General features: G+C 37.2%; 2 protein-coding genes across 2 annotated transcripts in view; one reads left to right on the top strand and one right to left on the bottom strand.

Moving 5' to 3' along the window:
* LOC145683368 (solute carrier family 2, facilitated glucose transporter member 10-like) overlaps positions 1-18,722 on the bottom strand; it is a 36,197-nt gene extending 17,475 nt beyond the window's left edge. Inside the window, exons 1-5 of the mRNA XM_081754702.1 lie at positions 18,558-18,722; positions 13,871-14,205; positions 10,937-11,625; positions 5,526-6,177; positions 58-190 (exon numbers count right to left, since the gene is read on the bottom strand). Coding sequence (XP_081610828.1) covers positions 58-190; positions 5,526-6,177; positions 10,937-11,625; positions 13,871-14,189 — 1,793 coding nt within the window. The 5' untranslated portion in view covers positions 14,190-14,205; positions 18,558-18,722. The remainder of the gene's footprint in view (positions 1-57; positions 191-5,525; positions 6,178-10,936; positions 11,626-13,870; positions 14,206-18,557) is intronic.
* Positions 18,723-18,856: 134 nt separating this feature from the next.
* The window catches only part of LOC145683378 (signal peptide peptidase), a 33,046-nt gene continuing 27,127 nt past the window's right edge, over positions 18,857-24,775 (top strand). The window contains exons 1-3 of the mRNA XM_081754712.1: positions 18,857-19,078; positions 21,014-21,112; positions 24,312-24,394. Of these exons, the coding sequence (XP_081610838.1) occupies positions 18,896-19,078; positions 21,014-21,112; positions 24,312-24,394 (365 nt within the window). The 5' untranslated portion in view covers positions 18,857-18,895. The remainder of the gene's footprint in view (positions 19,079-21,013; positions 21,113-24,311; positions 24,395-24,775) is intronic.

Raw genomic sequence — 24,775 nt, 5'->3', positions numbered from 1 at the left:
AAAAAAATATAAAGTAATTTTTATAAAATAATTAAAATCAAATAATATATTGCTTACGTGTTTTTAAGCTCCTGTGAAATTTGTTGCAAAGTTTTGTTTCTTGTTTCTGGTACAAGAAGGAATACAAAGAGAATGGAAATCAGGCACATAACACTGTAGAAAAGACACGTCCCGCCTATGGTGAAGGTGTCTGTAAAGATCAATGTATTTTATTAATTACATATACTAAGCAGGTATCGTAAAAGATTGAAGCTTTACTTTGTCCTACATATGAGGGATGCTAGAGAAGTTCTGCAATCGACTACTAAAAGTGGCGCTGCTGTTCCACTATTATGAAATTCCGAAGAACACAAGTTTCTATGTTTATAATATATTTGATTGATTGCTTAAGTCCATAACTAAGTCCATTGACTAACTAAATAGCCTATGGAACTCGGAGGTTCAATGTCGCGTTTACGAAAGCTCTCCATTGACTTCTGTCCTTAGCTAATTGCATCCAGTTTCTACTTTGTATTCCTATTTCTGCGAGACACATCTTAATATTGTCCTTCCATCTGCGCCTAGGTCTTCCTAATGTTCGTTTTCCAATGTTGGTCTTCTAGTTAAAATTTTGAAAGCGTTTCTACTTTCTTCCGTTCTGGCTACATAATCTGCCCTCCTAGAATTAATTACCCTAACAATGTTTGGAAAACCGTATAAATTATACAGTTCCTCGTTACGAAGTTTCCGCCATTTACTCGTCTCTCTTATTCGTGTTAGGATCTTGTTCTCAAATACTTTCAGTCTGCATTCTTCTCTCACAGTAAGCGACAATGTTTCTCAACCATACAGGATAACAAGCATGATTATCGTTTTATATATTTTAAAGCTTCAGATTCCTCGACAAAATTCGGGACGACAAAAAAATTCGAACTGAATAATAACACGAATTTCCTGTCTTCAGTCGAAATTTTATTTCTTCGTGAATATGGTTTTGGTCTGTTAATACTGATCCTAGATTTTTGAAAGTATTCGTTATTTAAGCCCATTCGTTTATTTTTCACAGCAGTTTTGTTTAGGATATGGAAATTTCTCGTGAACACTTTAGCACTATGGCTTCTTATGATTTTAAATGTATGTAACATCGAAACAATGCATCAAACGACTTCATTCGGCTTTTGGGATCACCACCATGACTGCACATTTCTCAGTGATGATTTTATGAAGGTCGCTGTTATTGCCAGTACTGTTAATACTGTGCGTGACATGACAGGGAGACCGGCATGTGATATATCGTGAGATTCGGGCATCTTTGAATATTGACATGAAAGCAATATATATGATTTTACATTGTCACCTGAACATACGGAAATTTTCAAGCTGTTGGATTCCACGAACTTGGCCGACGCTTAAAAACAGCCTCGTGTCAATTTGTGTGAAGAAATGCTCAAAAAATTCAACCGAAGCCAGTAAAATTTGGTGTACCACATCGTTACAGGGGACGAAACTTGGATCTGTTTATGTGAACCCGAAACTAAAAGCAATCCACTGTCTGGATACTACACAGTAAGATGATACCAACAAAATTTGTTCGTTCAAGGAGTGCTGCCAAGCAGGTGATTGCTTCTTTCTTCGATTATACCGAACATGTGGCAACTATAGCTTTAGAAGATTGAAGGACTGTAAATGCTGATTGGTATACAAGTTGTTGCCAGAGGTTATCAAATGAATTGCGGAAAACAAAATCCAAGTCATCGCAGCATTCTTCACCACTACAACGCCAATTCCCTTTCTAGCACACCAAACTGTTTATTTTATTTACTCACTATGTGTGGTCACTTGATTTATCATCTAGTGACTACTTTTTGTTCCTACACGTGAAAAATGTGAGGTGAGCAATTTGTGTCGCCTGAAGCAGCCGCTGACGCATTCTGAGTAGCAGTTTCTGAGGTAGCAGCCTCAAAGGAAAAAAATAGTTTCAAAACTGGTTTGAATGTATACAAATTGTATTGATCTTAAAGATAAATATAGAAAAACAATACAGCCATTTTTTTAATATTGATTGCAGAAACTTTTTCAGCAGCCTTCGTACAGTGTGTTTGAAAAATATAGGGCAGAATTTGAAGAATGGATTCGTAATATTTACGCATGAAAAAAAAGACGCGCCGGTCAATCAGAAACTTAGCTTCAGGAATAAGATTTAGAGTGAACTCACTTAACACGATTTTGAAATTATTGTAAACAATGAAAGTTTGTTACTGATGCGTACAGAACAAAAACAAATCTTCTGAAAACCAAGTTTGAGAAAAATGTTTAGCGTGAATGAATACTGAGAGTTACACAACACTCGACTTCTTACAAGTGACCGAATATTATGCAGATAATACGGTCGAGACGTCTACGATGGGCAGATATATTTTTTTTCTTTTTTTCGAGTTTAAGGTCGCACGATTATGCACAGAGTCAAGGAGGGACACGGTGATGATGAAATAAATATAATGCTAGAATGAGGAAAGTGGGAGAAAACGAGAGAACCTACGCACATAATGTTCGTCCAACACTAACATGTAAGTTCACTTGGTGGAACCTCGATTCGAACTAGGGACCCCACGCGCCAAACGCAACCGCTCCACCATTGAACTACTGCGGTCCTCATACACAGGATATCTCGCTCGTACTGGCCGAGTGTATAGAATTCTACGCGAGAAGCCTATATTAAAGAAATGTTTGGAGGTAGGAGGATAATAAGAGTAAAATTACTTACGTAATATGATGTATATCAATAAACCAAAAAAGTACTCAATGAAGCACCCATGCGGCAATTAAATGCAAAATGTTTCAACAACGAATTGTCGTCTTTGTTTGTGCGCGTTTCTTAAGAAATCGGAGTGCACGCAGAACTACACATTTTCATCAATTTTCTCCATAGGAAAAATAAGGTTAACAGTTTTTGAATTACTACTGTTAAATTCCCTTATTGATAACCTATGCTATCCTCTGTATTATTATACAGAATCCAAGCAAATAAACGTCACCAATAGAGTTAATTATAAGGTTTAAGAAGTTTCTTTCAAGTGGTTCAGTTCGATATTTGTACTGATTCTTCAGGACAGGTAAGATGGAACTATCAAAGTGGTTGTGCACATATATATAATTTACAGGCAATAATTTAACTAGAAATTTAAAACCAACATAGGTAAAACTGTGTGTTAATTATTACATTGTAATTGTTAATCTGTTAATTTCACTGGTAAGGATCCCTAAAAACAAAAATTTACAGGCTTTTATTAATAAAGTTACTGCACTAACGTTAAATTTACACATACATTAACTGTTACATAGTTAATAAATAGAGTAATATATACGAGGGTTGTACCAAAAGTAAGATTCCCATATTTTTTACCAATAGAAAAAAAATGTTTATTGTTATTAATTTATACATCGTTCGAAAGCTTACACTGTTGTCTATTTTTCAATATAGTCTCAATTTTTTCAGGTTGCTCAGTGTTCGCTTGGCAGCCGTAAGAGATGGAAGTGTTGATTGGCGCTCCCGCCAAGTGCGAGGTTCGAGCCAGTAATCCAAGGGAAGTTACCGCAAGGAAGGTTTCTCCACGCAAGGAAGTTACCGCCCGTGGAGATTCATCGGCAACTGACTGAGGTTTATGGTGAAGAGTGGATGTCCGTGCAGCACGTTTGGAAATGGTGCAGGGCTTTTGCTGAGGGTCGCACCGAAGTTCACGATGAAGAACGAAGTGGAAGACCGCCGGTGTCGAATGCGATTGTCCATAAGATCAACATTGAGCTGCTCAAAGATCGGAGGGTCACTGTCCGTGAACTTGTCCTTCCCTCTTCCCCAAGCTAAAGGAACACTTAGGTGGCAAACGCTTCAAGAGCGACGATGAACTCCGAGCAGAGTTCACACGCTTCCTCAACGGATTGGCGGGAGACTTCTTCGACTTACGAATACAAAAGCAGGAGCACCGTCTTCCAAAGTGTGTTGAAAAAATGGAGAGTATGTTGAAAAATAGACAACAGTGTAAGCTTTCGAACGATGTATAAATTAATAACAATAAACAATTTTTTGTATTGGTAAAAAAAAAAAATGGAAACTTTACTTTTGGTACAACCCTCGTATCTATCGGGGCAGGTTGACAAGACTACTAGTATTGATAAAACACATATTATGTAATTTCATTATCCTACCACTGTTAAAATACAACAACAATGTGAAGCTTGTACATAAAAAATGACCTACAACTTTGCAGCCCTAACGAAAAATGCTCGAGCAACGCATTTGAAATATTGGAAAGAAGATAAATTATACATTGGAACGAACATTATTTAGGTTAGTTAATTAAATTATTACAATATGTTTCATACGCTTAACGAGTAATTATATAGTTTTGGCGTGATGAGGAGACAGATATGACACAGTCCTTTCTGTTTATACAGATTAATGATGGTGACATATAACACAGAGTATAGCAATTAGGAAATTAAGATGGGCCTGTAACAAAATAAATGAAAACAAGGGGAATCAACTTATTTTGGTTCATTTCTTTGTTCACACACAGCTTTACACGATCCAGTCAAGTCATGGAATGATGTTCTCAACACCTCCGTTACTCTTTTCTGAATGGTGAAAATTTAAAAAACTCGCCAATCTGTTTTTACTGAGAGGAAACCAAGTAAACAGAAAGGAATAGATCTGGCATGTAGGCTTGGTATGGTAACTGAATACTTGAATACTTTTTTTTTTTTTTTTTTGGGCCAAAAACTCATGAACTATACGTTAGTGCTACAGCAATGTTGTACTTTTCCTAGTTTTTACTCCTCCGTTAAGGAATAGGGCATGTAAAGTCCCCACAGCTTTTGTTTCATTTGACGAACAATCTCCTTATTCACCCCAACAAGATATGATATCCTGAGGCTTGTATTTTGGGCATTCAAAATGATATCGTGAACCTCATCAATCATTTCAGTCGTTCTGACAGATCTGCTTGGATTTGGACGCTCATAATCTTCCATTCCTGGCAGCACTAACCCCTTATGACATTCAGAAACACGGCGACGAGAAAGGTGGTTGTCCTCATAAGCAGTATCAACGTCTCAAATGTTCCTGTTGGAGTTTTCTCTAAGTGTACACCGAACTGGATATTGACTTTTTGTTTCACTGTTGAAACGGTGACGAGATAATCACGTCAGTCAATACTGCGCCACATCACGCGCCATATTGGCTACCGTTTGAGATGGAAATTTTTGCACGTGTTTTCAGTCTCACTTCCGTGCCAAAACTAACTTCGCAGGAAAAGAATTAGTCTCGTTTCCTAATTGCCGTACTGTGTATTTACAAGGTGGATGCTTTTCATTGAACCAAACGTATTTCACATATTAGTGTTACGTGAAACACACAGAAAACACTCGGGTATTCTACTAGTATATGGAAATTTCGAGACACAATTCTCAGTTTACGTATTAGAAATAAGACAAACTGGATACATATACATACGTTAAAATTATAACTAAATTTTGTTTTGACTACTCACCTACAAACTGAAGAAACGTCATAGAGATAATCAAATTTGCCGTCCAATTCAACGAAGTTGCTGCAGCCATTGCTCGCCCCCTGACAGCCGTTGGAAAGATTTCCGTGAGTACCAACCATGTGACGGGGCCAAATCCAAAGGCATATGCAGCCACATAACACATTAACGATAGCATAGCAATATAACGAAGACCAAAACTTAAACTATTTGTATCACAAGATACGTTCTCCCTTACGGAATCAGACTGTTTTTGATTGTCGAAAGTATTAGTTTTTGGCATTGCTAATTTTAACGGTATTGGTGTTGGCAACATTGGGTATTTTGTTGTATTGAAGAAAAATTTGGCACCATCTGGCAACGGTGGTGTAGTTTCCTGCACTGGAGGTCTTCCCGATGGAAGATCCGGAGAGACAGGCATGATGCCAGCAGCATAATGAAATCCGTGTGGAGGCTCCAAGCTTGGTGAAACGTGGATGGAACTAAAGTAATCTCTGCAAGGTTCGGCATGCACCAATTCCTTACTCTTCTCTTCTAAAGTGGAGAACACTCCTAGTAACGCAATGCTGATCATCATGCTCGTGGCTCCGAAAATTAAAGCCGGTCTGCGTCCAACTCGATCAACAACTGCCAACGATAAACAAGTTGCTACCACCTGAAACAAGGTAATTCACTTATTAATATTGTGTTAAACGAATTTGTACCAAATCAACGAAATTTTCATCTATATACTGAATCATTAGTAAATACAAATTGATAATGAATGAGTATCATAAGGCAGATTTCAATACAGAAAGACAAATACCAAATTATGCCCTGAAAGAGTTTTATATCTATATGGAATGTTTCGAGCTAATTTTCAATCTAACTAATTAGCTTACAAAATAAATTATACCGCCTAACATATTTGTACAAAGGACATGTATTTAAGAAAAGATTATGTACTTAGTGGCTAATGCAAATGAATGGAACCAATACGGAAATTAACTAAGTTGATATTTCTTTTATAAACAACTTTGTCCAGGAAATTCGGTGAATGATGTCATACTGCTTATGGTCGTAAGTGTGCGCTACTGCCGCATCCTGCGCCAGACAGGTCAAAACATGTCTGAACAAGATCCCGAGTGGCGGTGCTGCAGGTGTGCTTATCGTAAATAGAACACTATAGAGTAAGGGCGTAGTGCGCGCAGCTGAAACGAAAAATGAATACCACAATGGAGCAGCGAACGAATATGCTGTTCTGTTCGAACTTGGAAAAATCAGCAAAAGAGACTCATGAAATGCTGACAACAGTTTACGAAGAACGTGTTATCACCTTGAAGTGTGTTTATGAGTAGTTTAAAAGTTTCCGAGATGGGCGGGACACCGTGGAAGACGCTTCCGAGCCGACCGGTCCAACTGCACGCACCCTGGACAACGTAAGGAAATGAAATAACTTTTAGCCCAGGATCATCGTGTGAAAGCGGGAATGATAGGAAGAAGTGGGAATTAGTCGGGACACAGCCCACCAAATAGTTACGCAGGATCTGGGTAAAGAGCAAGCTCTGCTCCTGACTCGTGCTCCACACTTTGACGCTGGAAGAAATGCAACTCCAGCTTGACGCCTCTGGAGATCTCATCGACATGGCGGATCGAAACCCAAATTTCCTCAAAACGATCATCACGACTGACAAGGCCTTGGGCCTGAGGTACGACGCCGAAGGCAAGCGTCAAAGTATGGAGTGGTGGGGTCCAGGGTCGCCGAAAAGCAAGACGGTGCGAAATGAGAAATCCCGCATCCTGGTGGTGTTCTTCGACTCTGAGGGTCTCTTTCATAAAGAACTTCCTGAGGGCACCACGTTAAATGCCGCTACGAACGTGGAAATACTGAAACGTCTGCTGTAACGGATCATGCGGTTACGCCCCCAGTACACCAAGCACAGGGATTGGACCTGCTCCAATACAATGCCCGGCTGTACACTGCCTTTCTGGTGCAGCAGTTACTGGCCAACAGGGGAGTTGTCACACAAACACTCATCCTACTTTCCAGATTTGTCTCCCCCGGACTTTTTCTTGTTCTCCAAATTAAAATCAGCCCTGAAGGGCCAGAAGTTTTCGGATATCCAACATAATGTTACGACTCAACTGAAGGCCATGCCTAAAGACAAGTGCATTACTATCAACGGGGAATACTCCGAAGGACAATAACTGCTGTTTCAGTAAAGACAATAATCTATTCGAAATATAGACACATTCTCTGAACTTTCTGGACGAGGTTGCATATATTCAACAATAATGTTTGAATCATAGGACATTGTATGTACCATCAGTAATGATTCAAACATTATTGTGGAACATGTAAGAAAACAGCTAGGTTGCCACGTGTAGGAATTTAATGTTATTAAAATTGTTCTTCCTCAAAAATCATACTTCAACGGGTATTTCTGAGTAACTAGAAATTTTAACAAGTACTTAATACGCATCCTATTGAATCAAACAGCGATTTTTTTTTTTTTTTTTTTTTTAAGAGCCTGTGACATATCCATAAGGTGTCTGGGCTACAACAACCGATTTTGATGAAACTTGGTAGACTAATAGGACATCTTGCAAAACTAATGTAACTAGCAGGAATTTGTCGAAAAAGCTGTAGTTTCTGAGATACAGTCGATTCATTAAAGATGACATTTGTCGTGATATCTCGAGAACGGCTCCACCGAGATCAAGCAAACTTTGCAAGCCATAATAGATATATGATAGCTTTAAAACGAAATTAAAACGAATTGTCTGCACCTGCGCAGAACTGCGCATAATACGCAAATAATTGTGCGCATGCGCATATCTTAAAAACGTGAAGACTGCGATATATTTTTCTATTGCTTTGTTTGAACTACATGACGAATATAACATAACGCATGAAAAAAACTAGACTCAAAGGTGAGCGTTTTCAAGCAACTGAGGTGAGAAGATGTTGGAGATGGTCTGCCCCCGGATACCACCCTCTAGATACGGCACTCTGTCTGGCTTCTCAGTTATACATTTCAATTACACCTCTGTAAAAGTCATAGTTAACGTTAATAGTCGCCAAATTCGGGTCGTAGTGATGTCAAGTACTGTAAGTCATCAATGTTGCACATACTACGGGGTAGTATATATACGAAAAAGGATACGTATTAAAACAAATACCTATTGCTTCTTGATTGTTGTTGTACTCTACAACATTGAAGAACTAATTTATTTACATCATTTTCTTCTTGACATAATCAATCATAGGAATTAACCAAACAAAATGGTTAATTTCTATGAATGATTGTGTTAAATAAAATTAAATTTCTAGTTTAATGCAGCACGGTTATGCTCCGAGACTGAGAGATGGATGATATAGATGAAATGAAGAAAATAGAAGAATCCCGAGAAAACCCATGCACACGGTGTCTGATCACCAGAAAATTCACTTGGCACGAACTAGGATGGGTACCCTTGCGCCACTCTGCTTCTAATTTATTCCTACAATCATGAAATCTCACGTACGAATAATGCATATTGCCTTTAATCGGACCTTAATCGTGAGGCAATTAGGGAGCTACTTAAATTAAAAAGTAGTGAACTCTGGGCTAGAAAATCAGATATAATGGCACAGAAACTAACGCGCTCCGCATGCACCATCCTAATGAACGCGCAAAACCAGTATTTCATGAGTTGTAATGGCAAAAAATTTAGTTTTTGCTTTTAGGGTACCAATTAAATATTTTTAGGTTAGAGCAAACTAATATGAGGTCATGGTCAGATGAACAACTTCTAATGTAAAAATAATTTAAAATCAATGGGAAATTTGAGTGAACTTCTCAGGAGTAAGAAAGTAACGTCAGTTTACGGGACATTTTATTTCGGTTTACAATGATTCACTTGCAGTTCACGTAGATTATGAGAAACTATACTCGTCTGGGAGAAAGGAGCTTATGACCCTCATATAAAAGTAGCATTCTTAACTGGACTCAAGGAAATGTGGAGAGAAACTTAGGGACGTAGCTAAGAAAGAGTAAACGAACTTCTGCCAGTCATCATTCATATTCTTTACGTAATCATTTGTTGATAATACTTCTTTGTAAAGACATTCTCTTTGACAGTTCAGCAATCTAACTATGGAAACGTAGGTATTTACCGGAACTTCAGCTGCAATTTTTGGTATTAAGGAGAGCAAAGACTGCTGGCCAGAATTGTCATTCTTAGCACCTTTTGAACCAAGGAAGAATAAACGCCGGCTGGACTCGAAGCCAGTATTGATTGGCATAATTTAGAGATTCTTTTTGTGGCTGTGTGTGCTTACTATTTCACGATTATGCACCGAGATTAAAGGAGGCGGTGATGATAATGAACAAATGATGGGATGAAGAAAGTGGGCAGAAACCGGAGAATCCCAAGAAAACACACGTATACGGTGTTTGTCCACCATAAAGCCTTCTTGGCGCGAGCTGGGATCGAATCAGGGACCCTACGCACCAGAGGTGACCTCGCTATCACTGAATCACCGCGGCATTAGTGCTGCCAAATTAAGAGGCAGATAAACCTATTCCTAAAAGCTGTTGTCATGAGACAACTGACCAGATTTATGTAAGAGAAATATGTATCCTTCAATCCCTGAGAAGATTACGATTAGGAATTAGATTTCTGAACTGTCGGCATCTATGACCATTTAGCCCGTCATTTATATGAGGGATGACGTCCCTCGGCGATCACACTGCCCGAGGAAATAGAGAGGAAGAATGGATTGGGGGAAGCAAGGGGGATTTAGATTTCTGGGCTTTCGGCATCTAGGATCATTTAGCCCATCACGTTTGAGAATGACGTCCCTCGGCCAGCGGGCGAAGGGAAGGAAGGAGCCGGCTGAGACCTATATGTTAGGTACCTTCCCAGCATGTGCCTGGTGTAAATCAGGGAAACCCAGAAAAAATCCCACTCAAGATGATTGGCCTGGAAAAGGTGTTACACTTTTTCGATCGAGTGTCCCCACCGGGAATCGAACTCGGGACCGCTCCAATCCTTGAGAAGAAAGCGACATTCAGGTACATTCACATGGGCTAGACTCTATCTGGTCAGTTGAAGCTATTTAGAGTAGTAATCTGTAATTACTTCAGATTTACGAGCTTATATCAAATAATGATCGCCCTAGTGATAAAACATTAACTACTTTACTACACAATCTATTTAGCTTTCGTAAATTATGTAAATAAAAACATTATTAAACCCAATTTGCATTAGCTCTCCGAATCAATACGAAAATCATTAATTGATAGTAATTTGCATAAAAATCTGTTTTAGTTCTGACTGTTTGATTATTATTAAAGGATAATAAAACCCTTATACGTCACTATGACTACTCTCAACAAAATAAATTTAAATATCTCGTTACAAAACTAACTTTTCTTGTAGACTCTTACCTTTATAAGTCCGAGGCCAACAGTAGCCAACGTAGAAGCTGCTTTACCACAGAATCCAAGCAAAGTGAAAATCTTGGAAGCATAGAAAAGAATGGTAGGCTGTCCAGTAAACTGCTGAAAAAATACTATTCCCATCCCAATAAACATTCGTCCACACATATTGTCAACCGAGCCACACAGAGTATAACAGTTGTGGTCTTTCTCAGCTGCTAACGACAGTCGAATGTTCGTCAGTTCTTGCTTCACATCTTCCGATCCCCAAAGCGTTTTAATGACCTTTTCTGATTCCTGCTCCTTCCTTTGCAGCAGCAAAAAATGGGGAGTATGCGGCAGAAAAACCATTGCTACACCTTGAATAACGGCTGGAATGCCACTCACACCAAACATAATTCGCCATCCGTTCTCGGTGGATATTAACAAATAATTTACAAGGTAAGAAATAAGGAATCCTAAAGTGATTCCGAGTTCATTAAGGGTTACTAACATTCCTCGGTTGTTCGGTCGAGAAATTTCTGAAATATAAATGCATTCAGAGATAGATGACAGAGCAACAGCAAATCCTACTATAAATCGGCCGACAAGGAGGAAGTTGTAGGAATTTGCCAATGCGAGTACGCAGGCACCAAGGAGGAAAAGGAATGAACTAAAACAGACTGACCATCTTCTGCCCACACGATCAATAATCGAACCTGGAAAGAGAATCATACATATTATAAGTATAATCATAAATTATAATATGTTAATTTATTCATTTTGTTTACGCAATGATATATAGTATAGAAAATAAAAGCTTAATATACCTTGCGTTGATTTTTTTCGACTTGTGATCCTGATATTTTCCTTTCTATATACTGAAAGAATGGTATGAGAAACAGACCTCCTGAAGAAAGAAGAAAAAATCAAGATTTTATTTACATAGTTGCCAAACCGTCTTCTTCCTTGTGTTTAAGGATACTTGTAAGTTTTAAAATTCAGTTTCAAAAATTATTATTTATACATTAGTATATACAATTTTCAATGTAGTGTGTACATAGTAGGAATTTTTGCAGCTTAAATGCAGTCTGAAAAATTAGAAATATCCTAATATTCACGAAGAAATTAAATGTCGACTAAAAGCAGAGGATTCGTGTTATTATTCAGTTCACAATCTTTTATTGTCGCGAATTCTGTCGAGGAATTTGAAGCTTAAAATATATAAAACGATAATCATACATGTTGTGCTGTATAGTTGCGAAACATGGTCGCTTACTCAGAGGGAAGAACGTAGACTGAAAGTATTTGAGAATAAAATCCTGACACAAATATTCTTAGCCAAGAGGAACGGGAGTGGGGAATGGCGGAAACTTCATAACGACGAACTACATAATTTATACGGGTTAACAAACATTCTAAGGGTCACCAAATCTACGAGGCTCAGGTGGGCAGGTCACGTGGCCAGAATGGAAGAAAATAGAACGCTTTCAAAGTTGTCACTAGAATTCCAATTGGAAAACGACCATTAGGAAGACCTAGGCGCTGATGGGAGGACAATATTAAGATGGATGTGGCAGAAACAGGAATACAACTTAGAAACTGGATCCAGTTTACTAAGGATAGAAGTCAATGGAGAGCTTTTGTGAATGTGGCACTGAACCTCCGGGTTCCATAGGCCATAGAGTTAGTTAGAAGTATCCTTAAACAAAATCAAGAAGACAGTTTGGTCTTTAGTTTTTGTCAATTTGTGAAAGTATGAGTGTCGAGCTGCCTACTACCACACTTTTTCAGCAGATGCACCGACAACTGATCAAATCACCATAATAACCAACTGACTTATGACCATATCTGCTACAATATTATCGTAGTCACGGACAATAAAATATAGCTTTCGCTTATTATATTGAGTCCTTGGTGAAATATGAATTTTCAATAGTTTTATCTTCTTTAAATATTTTTTAAAAAAAATTGCCGCCCTGGTCCCGGGTCCATGTGGCCCATGCCTAAATCCGGCCCTGCTTACCACCCATAAAAATCTAAGCAACGTTCCATATTGTGATCATTAATGGTTGGCTAAGCTGAAATTGATGTACAATTAATGTTGGAAAAAATATATTTTATAAAATTTCCCTGACTCTCTCCATGATTTCCAGTCTTTTTCCCTAAGTTTCCCTGACCTGCAGGATTTTCCCTGACTTCCCCGACCAGTAGGAACCCTGTTAAGGCAAAAATGAATACAGCTACACACCGAAGTCAATAAAGAATTGATCTATATTATCTCCATGAAATTTTAGTATTATTTATTTTTCTCTAGTTTTGTATTTTTTCCGAATGTCATACAACCTTTCCTCATGCAAATCTATTTTCTTCTTTAATTTTCTATTTTCATAGACCTTTCCGAAGTACGTAGATAGGTTACAACTTGCATTTCGGCACACTACAAAAGACATACTAACTCTAAGAATAGCTACACCAGTTTTCAGGTCTTTACTTTTACAAACGATAACTACAGGCTCCCATCCCTGAACACCTCACCTATCAAAATAGCATTGGAACACTTAACTAGGGTAACAATGTAAAGGTACAAGAATAACAGAAAAAACACCAACCCCGATCAATCAAATATGAAGTCAGTATTCTAGCGCACGCCCCTATCTGATCTCGATTTCTTTAGATTGCTGACCTCAAACCTGAATTATTATTGTAAACTGGAAGGTGAATACGATATCTCTAAACAACTATGTTTTCTGTATAACATGTAGCCCCCAGTTCGATTCGGGAGCAGTTACGATCAAAATCATTTTAATTCAGCATCCTGTGGCAATTATGAAGTTACCTGGATTAAGAGCTATGCGATTCCTGAACAGAAAGCCAGAAATAACATTAATAAATAATAGATTGCGAGATAATAGTAATAAATCGTACTATAGGATTGACAACAAAATGGGTAAAGAAACTTACCTCCTGTCAGTGATGCAACGATAGCACCTACAACCATCAAACTAACAACTAATTCCTGCTGGATACAATTAAGACTGAAGGTTTCCTTGAGCTGCAGCAGGGCTCCCGAAATAATGCCAATATCATAACCAAACAGGAGGCCTCCAATCGCTGCAACACCTGATGCCACCACTACATAATGTTGTGAGTATTCACTTTCCACTTCTGTATTGTTGGGGAGGTTATTTGACGGTAAATGAATAGATGGCGGTTCCTCCGTGTCATCTTCCCGGTTGTTGATTTCATTTAAAAGCACTGTGGTATCCTCCTCATCGGACATTTTCTCCAGCACCAAACTGGAACAAGTATAATAAAATTAAGAGCTGGAAACATCTTTGTGCTTTCACATCCACTGATTGTTTATTGTATTAACCCTTTTAAGTTTTGGCCTTTTTTAAAAAGGTAAATTAGACTTTCAGTCAAGCGCCTACAGCATCATCGCTATTTAACCTAGGATTATGTTTCGTACCTCATTCTCTTCAGAATAGAACAGCCTTTCAAACGGTACTATTCACATGTCTCCATCAGGTATGTGAGGCGGGGAAATCACGAAAAAAGGGACTTTTTGTTAAAAATATCCCTTTTTTACTTCTTTTTTGCCCCTCTGGAATCTCCCCCCCCCTGTTTTAACGCAGAAATCTTAAAAATACTAAGGGGCGCACTGAATGTGTGTGCAAAATTTCGATCTTCTAGCTGCAAAAGTGAGCCCGCCAAAAAATAATAAAAGTAGGCAAAAACTTTAAAAAAAAATTTTAAAGTTATTATGTCATCACCCCCTATGTCTCTATGTTAGAAAGGGGTGAAACCATACGTAACGAGTTCTACAATGCCTTTAGACTTAAAAAAAGAGCTCCTTCGTGGCTAAGAGGTTAGTATACGCACCTCTGGCGTGGGAGGCCCGAGTTCGATTCCCAGTGGGAGCTCATGTGGTTCAGATCCCACGTTGATCAGTAGGTCCCGTCTTATATAGCCTCGCTGCTGAAAGGAACGTTAAACTTAAAATCAACTCTAGACTCGAAAAAACAAAAAAAAAAAAAAAAAAAAAAAAAAAAAAAAAAAAAAAAAACCGAGAAAAAGCTTTATTTGTACTTTTTTAATCGAATAATGAAGAAACAACTTTTATGCCTAAAAATTGGTACTAGAACTTAAAAAGATTAACTGTAAATCACTCTCTTGCAACACCTACATACCTCTAACATGTTTTTACCAAAACACACTACTTACACTACTGATTCTCAATACACGTCTAGTGAAATTAACATATTCAAAATGTTCACGAATAATAATAATAATAATAACAAATGAAGTACAAATACTTCGCAATTAAATGGGAACACCTGAAGGCAGTCATGTTGCCAATGTGTAGGTGGTTTCATAAATGGCCATAACTTGGAAGTGTAACTTACTTTTTGATTCGCCTTCGTACAATATGTAGAACTCTTATTAACACAATACAAATATAAATAAGACAAGATATATATATAAGAAATTAAGATATAAATACAACTGAAATGCAATAAATATATAGCCACTACATTATGAGAAGACCAACTGAAGAAACTGTAGGCCTTAAAGCGCGAAGCTAAGTTTAAGTAATGGGCGGAAGCAGATTAACCAATGAAACCCGATAAGAGCAGCGGTGGCTCAGTGATAAGGCGCTCATTTCTAGTGTGTGGAGTCCCTGGTCTAGAACAGTAATGTTTTAGTTGATACCAATGAAGCTTAGGTACATATTTTACAAAATTTACAGGTAAAATTCAATACTATGAAGAAAGACATGTTTATACAGAACAAAGGTGTTATCCTAGGACAGGTTCTAAAGTTTATTCAAGGAACGTTCAGTTCCCCATGTAAACAAATACACGTGGTGATTGTTTATTTTATTGGTTAGAGAGCCTCAGAACACCCATGCGGCAGAAGAAAATAGTCCTTGCTTATAAGGTTCATTACCAGAATTCCTTAGAATTAGACAACAGAAACAACACTCTATCTACGAACTAAATTGAATTAATGCAATAAAAGAGAATACGCATGCATTGAAAATGGTTTTGATCCAACTTTAGCGCGAATCACAGTTAACAATATGGCCACATGCGAGGAATAAGTAAAACATCGACAGGGTACAAGCACGTGCTTCTCGAAAGAAGCGCTGACCGATAGCCAATCATCCGATGACTGGCGGAGTAACACAATTCTACAATGTTTACATCAGGATCAGAAGGTTCGTTGAATGAGCTTTAGAACGCTGGCCTACACACATAGGTGAAGGTGGGTTAGTAGACAGGTTGGTTCCTTTCTTTATCAAAGCTCAATACTTAATTCACATAGTAATGCCGAACAAGCGATAGCGACTGAAGACGAGTTCGTAACCAGGTTGATTACTTTCCTTATTATAATTCAATGAGCGTGCGGGTCAGTGTTGCAGAACCCTGCCGTTATACTATTTTAGACGACATAAATTTGTAAAATATACGGGAGAAAAATTAATTGATCTCACAATAAGATTGTATAAGGTAGCAAGGTATGTGTTTTTTTTCACTATCCTTGTTTACAAGTATACCCACCGTAGCTGACGTGCCTGCTCCCTACGGAGGCACACTATACTACCATTCATGCCTCTGTGCTGTGCTCCTGCCATGATTTGGTTAGGCAGCATTCGTGCTTTTTTTGTGGCCACCTAGTACAAGGTAGTTTGCGGTTTTAATTGGTCCGTGTTTTATACTCAGCCTTCTAAGACAGTAAGAGTGTATTTCGTGATAACAGAAAATATTTCATGAACGTAAGTGTGGCCCCCCTCCCCCAAGTAGGATGATACTGGAACCAATTTTGCAGGCGAGAGGATTAACTAGTAAGAGGATAAATCTAGCTGAATTTTATGTATATAAGTGTAGTATTACTAGTGTGCAACCATTATAAGTGCTACAGCAACTCGTATCACTGTGAAAACCCACGTGTTTTCACTACTGTCGCTAACATGCATACCCACGTCGCTGGCGCAACTGCTCCTTTTTGCCATACCCTTGCTGGCTCGCCCCAGCTTTGGCCTGCGCTGAATCGTTTAAATAGTATTCGTGCTAGCATATGTTGTTTTTTTCTCCGCTGTAGTTTTTATCGCAGCAGTTCAGATGCTGTATTTATACGTAAACCGTGAAAGAATTGTAATTTTTCAAGAATTACTTCTGATGGCTCCTTCAACATTATCGACACCAAGTGGGGTCCTACTGGCTTACTTTTGGCACATCACTAGAAAGAATTATTGAAAAATTATAATTCTTTCACTGATTTCCTTCTTATTGTCCTTTAAAATGTTTCCGCTAGGAGACATGAAAATATCTTATTTGGCATATAAAATTCAAGGAGACTACTAGAAGACGTTGTTAACAATTTTAAATTCTTTTACGATTCGCATATTGATACACAATCATAGTCATACGTCTTGCGAATAAAGTCAGAAAAATGAACACACTGCTGAACAAGACTGCACTTATTTAATATAAAAACACATTTATATGTGACGTTTCGATCTTCTAGCCAAGATCCTCATCAGACGTACCATATGATGTCTGATGAGGATCTTGGCTAGAAGATCGAAATGTGTAAATGTGTTTTTATATTAAATAAGTGCAGTCTTGTTCAGCAGTGTGTTTATTTTTCTGATTTGCGTATAACTACGGCTTCCGGATGTGTGGTATAAATACTACAGTGCAAAAAACACAAACCAATCCGTCCTACGTGTCCACTAAAAAGCATGAATGTTATCTAACAGAGTCAGAGCAGGGCGTAACTGGAGGCCAGGATGCGTCTGAAGGAAGGCATTTCATCAATGGTGGGTATGCGCGTAAGCAAGGATAGTAAAAAAGAAATGGGTTTTGGCAATGATACGAGTTTCAAGAGCACTTGATATTTTGTTTCATACTAGTAACACTCCACCTGTAAACATAAAATACAGGTTCTGTACACCGTGCAGAAATACACCGCCGGTGGAAAAAAGCATCTAACAGTCATGTTTCTTATGCACTCACTTCATTTTATCCATCACAAAATAGGCCTTCTTGTAATGATTTTATACTAGTAACTCTACACTTGTAAACCTAAAATACAGCTGTATTACTTTGAATTAATTCTGTCTTCTACAGAAATTTGTTCCTTATAAACATGTCTTTACATATCTGTAAATCTTCCAAAATGTGGTGCACCAATATTACACCAGCTCCAAATTTTATCTGTAATTCTTCGAAAATGTAGTATTGTACGCCAAAACTACACTAGCATCGAGTGGGGTATTGTCACCTCAGCGCAAACCTTTTGAAGGGCAATAAGAAGGAAAAATTGCAACAATTGTTTCAAATGATGTAGCTAAACTTGATCTTTACGTTTTATTTGATGGTAATAGTATACAACAGTTCTTCACATATTTACTTTTCAATAAAATTCTACAAAAAAAAAAAAAAAAAAAAAACTATTTATGTCCGTGTTTGGATATATCATCTACACGATTCCTAACATTTGTTTTTAGAAGCATTGGATTTTTTCATGTGATTGAACATAATCTGCATAGACAAATATGGCAATCCCATTTAATCAATAATCTGACAACATTAATAGGTCAGCATATTCTCTAAAATGATACTGATTTCTCATGCCTCACCTGTGAAAACAGTTTCACATTCCCGAACTCTTTTGTTCTAGTGTTTCCACCCACTACTCTCAGCTGTCACAACATACACCTTCAGCCATTTTTATACTCTCGATACCATTCGATTTCCGTCAATGATGATCAAGCACGGAAACAAGTTTACATTTCGTTGGAAGAAAGTTTACTGACAGTGATGGCATATTACAAATTTTTATGATAAAAATAGATTTATAGTGAACTAAATTTTGAGATGTTTTTAGAATTTATATATTAGTATTGGGGAGGAAACTTTCTCCTGCCGTCTGGTTCAAGATTCTTATAGGTTTCTGCCACTGTGCCACACAATAAACATGGAGAACGTAGGGAAAGATGCAGCGTCTCAAAATTTGACAGAAGATGCTGCTAATGCAACAGCAAAAATACCTGCGACGCCAGAAGGAATGGCTGTTGCATACGGGAGTTTAGTAATAATGGCATTGCTGCCTATTTTCTTCGGAGCTTACCGATCAGTAAAACACCATAAGGAGCAGAAGGTAAGGATACGTGTTTCCTTGCACAAATGTGAACATATGTCACTTCTGTAATATTGAATCACACAATTTATTTGCATGTGTAATTGGTATGTACGTATAGTGTATGAAATTACGCTTTCAGTGTGTTAATTTGGAGCGTATTACTTACAAGTCTGGTTCATGGAAGCTGTTGTTGTAGAAAATAATTTATGTATGTAACAAGCAAAATTGCTTATATTATGAAGGGGAAATATAGATAGTAATGCAAATAGCTTCGCATAATCTAATTAACCATGACAGTAATTGTGTTTATTTCGTAATAAGTAAACACGCTACTATAGGCTTTAGTTTTCATTCCTATGTGGTTTTAATTTTTTTGAACACGTCAGTCTTTCTTGACGTGTCAGTTGTTGGCAATTCCGCCCGCGTTATTCCGTCAACATAACGGTAATGATCATGTATGAATTACATACAATGAAACCGCATTCCCTGCTCACACGATTGTAAATATAGTTCGTCGATTTCATTGTTATTAATGCTTAGATATTGACTACTTATGCCTTAACAAGAACATGACTTACATTTAAGGTCACTTGTTAACTGTTTGCATGTTCAGCCTTGTACTTATGTATTTTCTCGGGTAAACTTTACAAAACACGCTTCTGCTGCGCATCGTTAAGTGGAGCTGTTTTAAAAGAGTATAGTAAAAAATGAAATGAAATATTTGAGTTTTACGTCCCACGTTTATGCCGGTTAGGCTAAAGAAGACGGTGATGATGAGAAATGAATGAAATGGTAGAATGAAGAAAGTGGGAGGAAACGGGAGAACCTCGAGAAAACCCACGAGCAAGGGTATAGTAGAGTAGGGTAGGGGTAGGCACGGGTTAGATGAAGGTTAGGGAAATTTTGATCCATTTATATATATATATATATATATTTTTTTTTAAATGTAATTTATGGTTTGTGAGTGAGTATACCAGCTGGGGCTGGCATTGTAAAGTTGATCCATTTTCTCTCTTCTGTAAGATGATAATGAGGAACACTACAATTTCACGTAAGAATTCTTGATATAGTTTGATTTTTTAATCAGCTTGTGTTGCTGAAAGTAACGCTGCCAACATATGGGTAATTTTAGAGCATGTTAAATTTTGTTTGAATCGCTTGGTGTAGATGAGCGGTTTCGATACCGATGAAGTGTGGGATATGTTATATCACAATGAAAGGGTAATTCTCAAGTAATTAGTTTACGCAGGCGACGTAAAAAATCCATGTCATCTATGATTCATTCTTATGTAATGAAACATTGTAGAATGTCTTTATGTCTGTTCATACTTGCTTTTATGTTTAATTTTTCAATCTAAGGGACTCGCCTATTGGCAGAAGTTACACGTGAAATTTTATATCACAACGAACGATTGCTGCAAGATTTTTTTTTTTTTTGGTGCAAATTGACGCACATGTAAGGCGTAGTGGCCATTTGGAGGAATGGATCTCTGGTCCTACCTCAGCCTGCGTCGAGTAGGTTTTGTGATGGACAAACACCATGCGAATGGGTTTTTCTTTTCTATATTTTGTGCATTATCATCACTGTTTCTCTTAACCTTGGTGCATAAACGTGAAATGTTAAACTATATTGCGTAAAACGCTATATTAATAGCCTTAAAATATATGCCCATCCAAAGTTAATCGAGAAATGCTAGGTCGCCTGTAAAATACGATAACAGTCTGTTTTACAGAAAATGCAAGGTATATATATTCTCAATGTGTACCACTCTTTCTTTACAATTTTTTCGTTACACAGTGAATATAATCCTCTGTTTGTAACTATCACAATATTTTCATATGTGTCATATTATTTTATGTGGAAACTTACAGTAATATGACATTTTAAAAATTTTATTTAAAACAATTGCTTACTTTTCCATTGATTTTTCATTGTTTTTATTTTATTTTCAGGAATCAGGAGAAAAGCCAGACACAATGTCTCATAGAGACGCAGCGATGTTTCCTATTATAGCGAGCGCTGCTTTGTTCGGATTGTATCTATTCTTCCAGGTAACAGACGTCATAATCTTATTGATAATATGTGTTTATATTTGCATGAACATTAATAATAGACATTTTTATATATTTAAACTAAACTGCCAAACGTGCTTTTATTTAGTCGTATAAGATGTTCACATCTGTTGCTCCTTACATTTGGCTTCTGAGATCGCTGTTTTCGTGAAAATTCGGATGCAAGGTTATTCTCGAAGTCAGGCGGTCTCTTTCCCTCGGATTCTCTTACCTTCAAAATGGAATGCCGTTCCACTTGCATTGTTCTTAGCATTATTTTCTTCAGTAATCCGCAGCTTCAGGGAAACTAGAGTAAAATCTTGTTTGTAAATGTTTCACAGAGATTAGTGAGATTTATACCGGTTCACCACGTAATTATCATCTAATAAAGTAGAAATATACAGTTCTTTTGGTTTTCTTGAACGTATTTCTTTATATAGGTACAATCTAATCTAAAAATTATTTTATACTTTCAGTTCAATACAGCGGGATTAATACAAGCTGCTGTATATCAGTCGTATATTTCTTTTCGAGGTTATTCTGCTTAATTACGTAGCTAATATCTGCATAAAACATTGAGATAAATTAAGTTTTTCTCTAATTAAATACAAAATATAGCTTCAATTGTGCGGTTTCATGCATTACATTTTGATATTTATTTGAAATATGGTGATTTTAATTCGTAGAAAAACAAATATAAATTACCTCTGAATTTAACAAAAAATTGGCTACTTACCAATGAATCCTCCCTTGAAAAATTTGACGTTTCGGAACTCTCAGCTGGTTCCTTCCTCAATGGCAAGTAAAAAGGATTAAAACGGAAAGGAGATAAAAGGAGTAAAACCAGGAATACATACCCTATATAAAAGTAACGTACTAAAAAGATCCTTCTGCTCTGTTCATCTCAGGATCTTTTTAATACGTTACTTTTATATAGTGGTACGTATTCCTGGTTTTACTCGTTTTATCTCCTTTCCGTTTTAATCCTTTTTACTTGCCATTGAGGAAGGAACCAGCTGAGAGTTCCGAAACGTGAAAATCTTTAAATTTTTCAAGGGAGGATTCATTGGTGAGTAGCCAATTTTTTGTTAATTTTGAATATCCCCCCATGCGCCCATGTAACTATAATATATACCTCTGAATTTGTTAATATTCAGGTGTCATATAAATTATTTGTATCTTTCTTTGGCATGAAAGCTTTCACACTGGTTGTCAAGACGGGTAAGGAGCTTCAATATGCCTTTAGTTGTATTCTAATGATTCAACAGATTCAGGCATTGTTTCCGCAGCACGTGTGTTAAGTTTACTTGGTTTTAATGGACTATTCATTTTCCACATATACTTCAGAAAAATGTATTATGCATATGTGCACACGTAAAGGCTATTGATACACGACTATTAGATTGAGCATGAAGTAAATTTTCTTTTGTTTGTTTTAGTAGCAAACATTGAGCCAGCTGATTATAATTTGCACATGTTACTAAGTACACATATTACTTGTTGCCTGTACTTCCACGAAAATAAATATAGCTTAGTAAGTTTTAAAATACTTCTGAAGGTGTGCTCTAATACATATATGTTTCAGGTTACTGCCAATGTGGAAAACCTGGGTATCCTTAAAAGTTAGAGAATTCGGCTTACTCGTAAAATGTCTTTAAAAAGTCAAAGAATTTAATGAAAATCTGGTAGAACCTGGAAAAGTAATGGAGTTTAAGTACAAATTTTTACTTCTCGGAACACATTTCTCTTTTTGTCTTACCCTACTGTTTGATAGGAGATATTTTAAAAAATAAGTTAGTTTATTTTGTAGAACACATCTACACACTCTCCCTATATATGCACATACATTAGGTGAGGGGCCCCTGGGTTCCGAAAAATATTGTTTTTTTTTTTTTTTTTTCTTCAACATTAATTTAATCATTATTAAGTGCACCTAATGTGCATGTAGTAACTAAACTTTTAAACAGAATCGCGAATGTGACACTTAGTCATTCACATAGTTCGTGACCGTAGTTATGTATCGCACTTTTCCCCATACAGCTCACATAAACACACAAACACTAGCTAGATGGAATACCTTTATCCTACAGATAAGGTGATAAAATCCATGCGTAGCGAAGCGAGTTATCATATAGCGGAGATCCTAATCTTCTTGTATCCGTTCTTTATTTTGCATTGCTGCAGTGGTGTAAACTCAACTTTGGTTGCATTTCTTTTCACATAAAGTTCTTTTTAGGAGACTTTTTTTTACCACCGGTATAGATGGCAGCAGCATTTGCATCCTTAGGTCTTATATCAGAAATGTCTCCCTAGTCATCACGTAAGTGTGGCGAGATTGAGCATATTTTGATAGCCCAAGCACTGTTTTCAGATATTTTGCTTTCACATTTTCCAGGTTCTTCAATTGGGCCTTTGTTAGAAAGATTCATATTATTTCTATTTCATATGTGCATATTGGTAGTACTTTTCCCCGGAAGAGCTTCATCGCGGTTTCGACAAACATCCGGATTAGATGTTTAATGTCCCATCCCTTTTGTCACTTCTACAAGACTCTCTCACAGATGTATCGCAAAGATCGTGCTTGTCACTTGCATCGTCAGGCCTAGATATTTGAAAAAAGTCCTTGGAAATTATATAGGCCTAGAAAGTTGTAAATCGTAAACTGGAAGAGTCAGGGAATTCTTGGTCACCAAGGAATGGTAACCCCTCATATTATTAGTTTTGTAAGAGGATGCAAAATCAGCAACATTCTTTGTTGCTTGTGTGTGTGTTTCTAATAGTACTACTAAAATATTCACCTGGAAGAAAGAGGGGGGGAAGGAGTACTCGTTTCTTCGCGTACGCAAGACCTTACCGTTGAAGATACCCAGCTTTGATTTTTCTTCCTTCAACTTTGTAACTGTGACAGTGAAAGAGATTAGAAGAATTCAGAATTGTTAGAAACTAGCAGGAAGGGAATTACCTTATAATTTTACCTCTTAAGTTAGCAAAGCACATATTCAGAAATCTTTATATTTGCACATCATGATAAATAGACTGATTCAAGTAGTTATGTTTTCCTTCCTATCTTAGTTTCAGTCTAATATGAAAGATACTGATGCATCTAGAACTTTTCCTTAATGATAGTTGGTAGTATTTATACCTATTATCTGTGTTTGCATCCTCAGATCAAAGATATATTTACTTTTTACTATTTCAGATATTTTCTAAGGAGTACATAAATTTACTGCTAACAGTATACTTCTTCTTCTTGGGTATACTTGCACTTTCTCATTTGTTAAGGTAAGTTACATTTTTTTCAAGGTATTCAGCTTTTTAAAATTATATCTGAAGGATATTCTACTTTTTATAGTATAAATGAAATCATTAAGTTTTCGTCCCACGGTTATGCCAGTTAGGCTAAAGGAGACTGTCATGATGAGAAATGAATGAAATGGTGGAATGAAGAAAGTGGGAAGAAAGAGAAGAACCCCGAGAAAACCCACGTATACAGTGTTTGGCCACCACAAAGCTCACTAGGTTCGAGCTGGGGTCGAACTAAGGACCCCATGCACCAGAGGTGAACGCTTTACCAGTGAGCCACCGCGGCTCCTATTTCGAGGATAATATTTACCGTCAAGGGCTAGCGCGAGAAATCCAGTGTCAATTTATCTCCTTTATTGA

This window comes from Thermobia domestica, chromosome 1, assembly GCF_964235325.1.
Source record: "Thermobia domestica chromosome 1, izTheDome1.hap1.1, whole genome shotgun sequence".
NCBI lineage: Eukaryota > Metazoa > Arthropoda > Insecta > Zygentoma > Lepismatidae > Thermobia > Thermobia domestica.
Note: the sequence above shows the minus strand (reverse complement) of the source record. Positions and strands in the feature narration are given on the sequence as shown.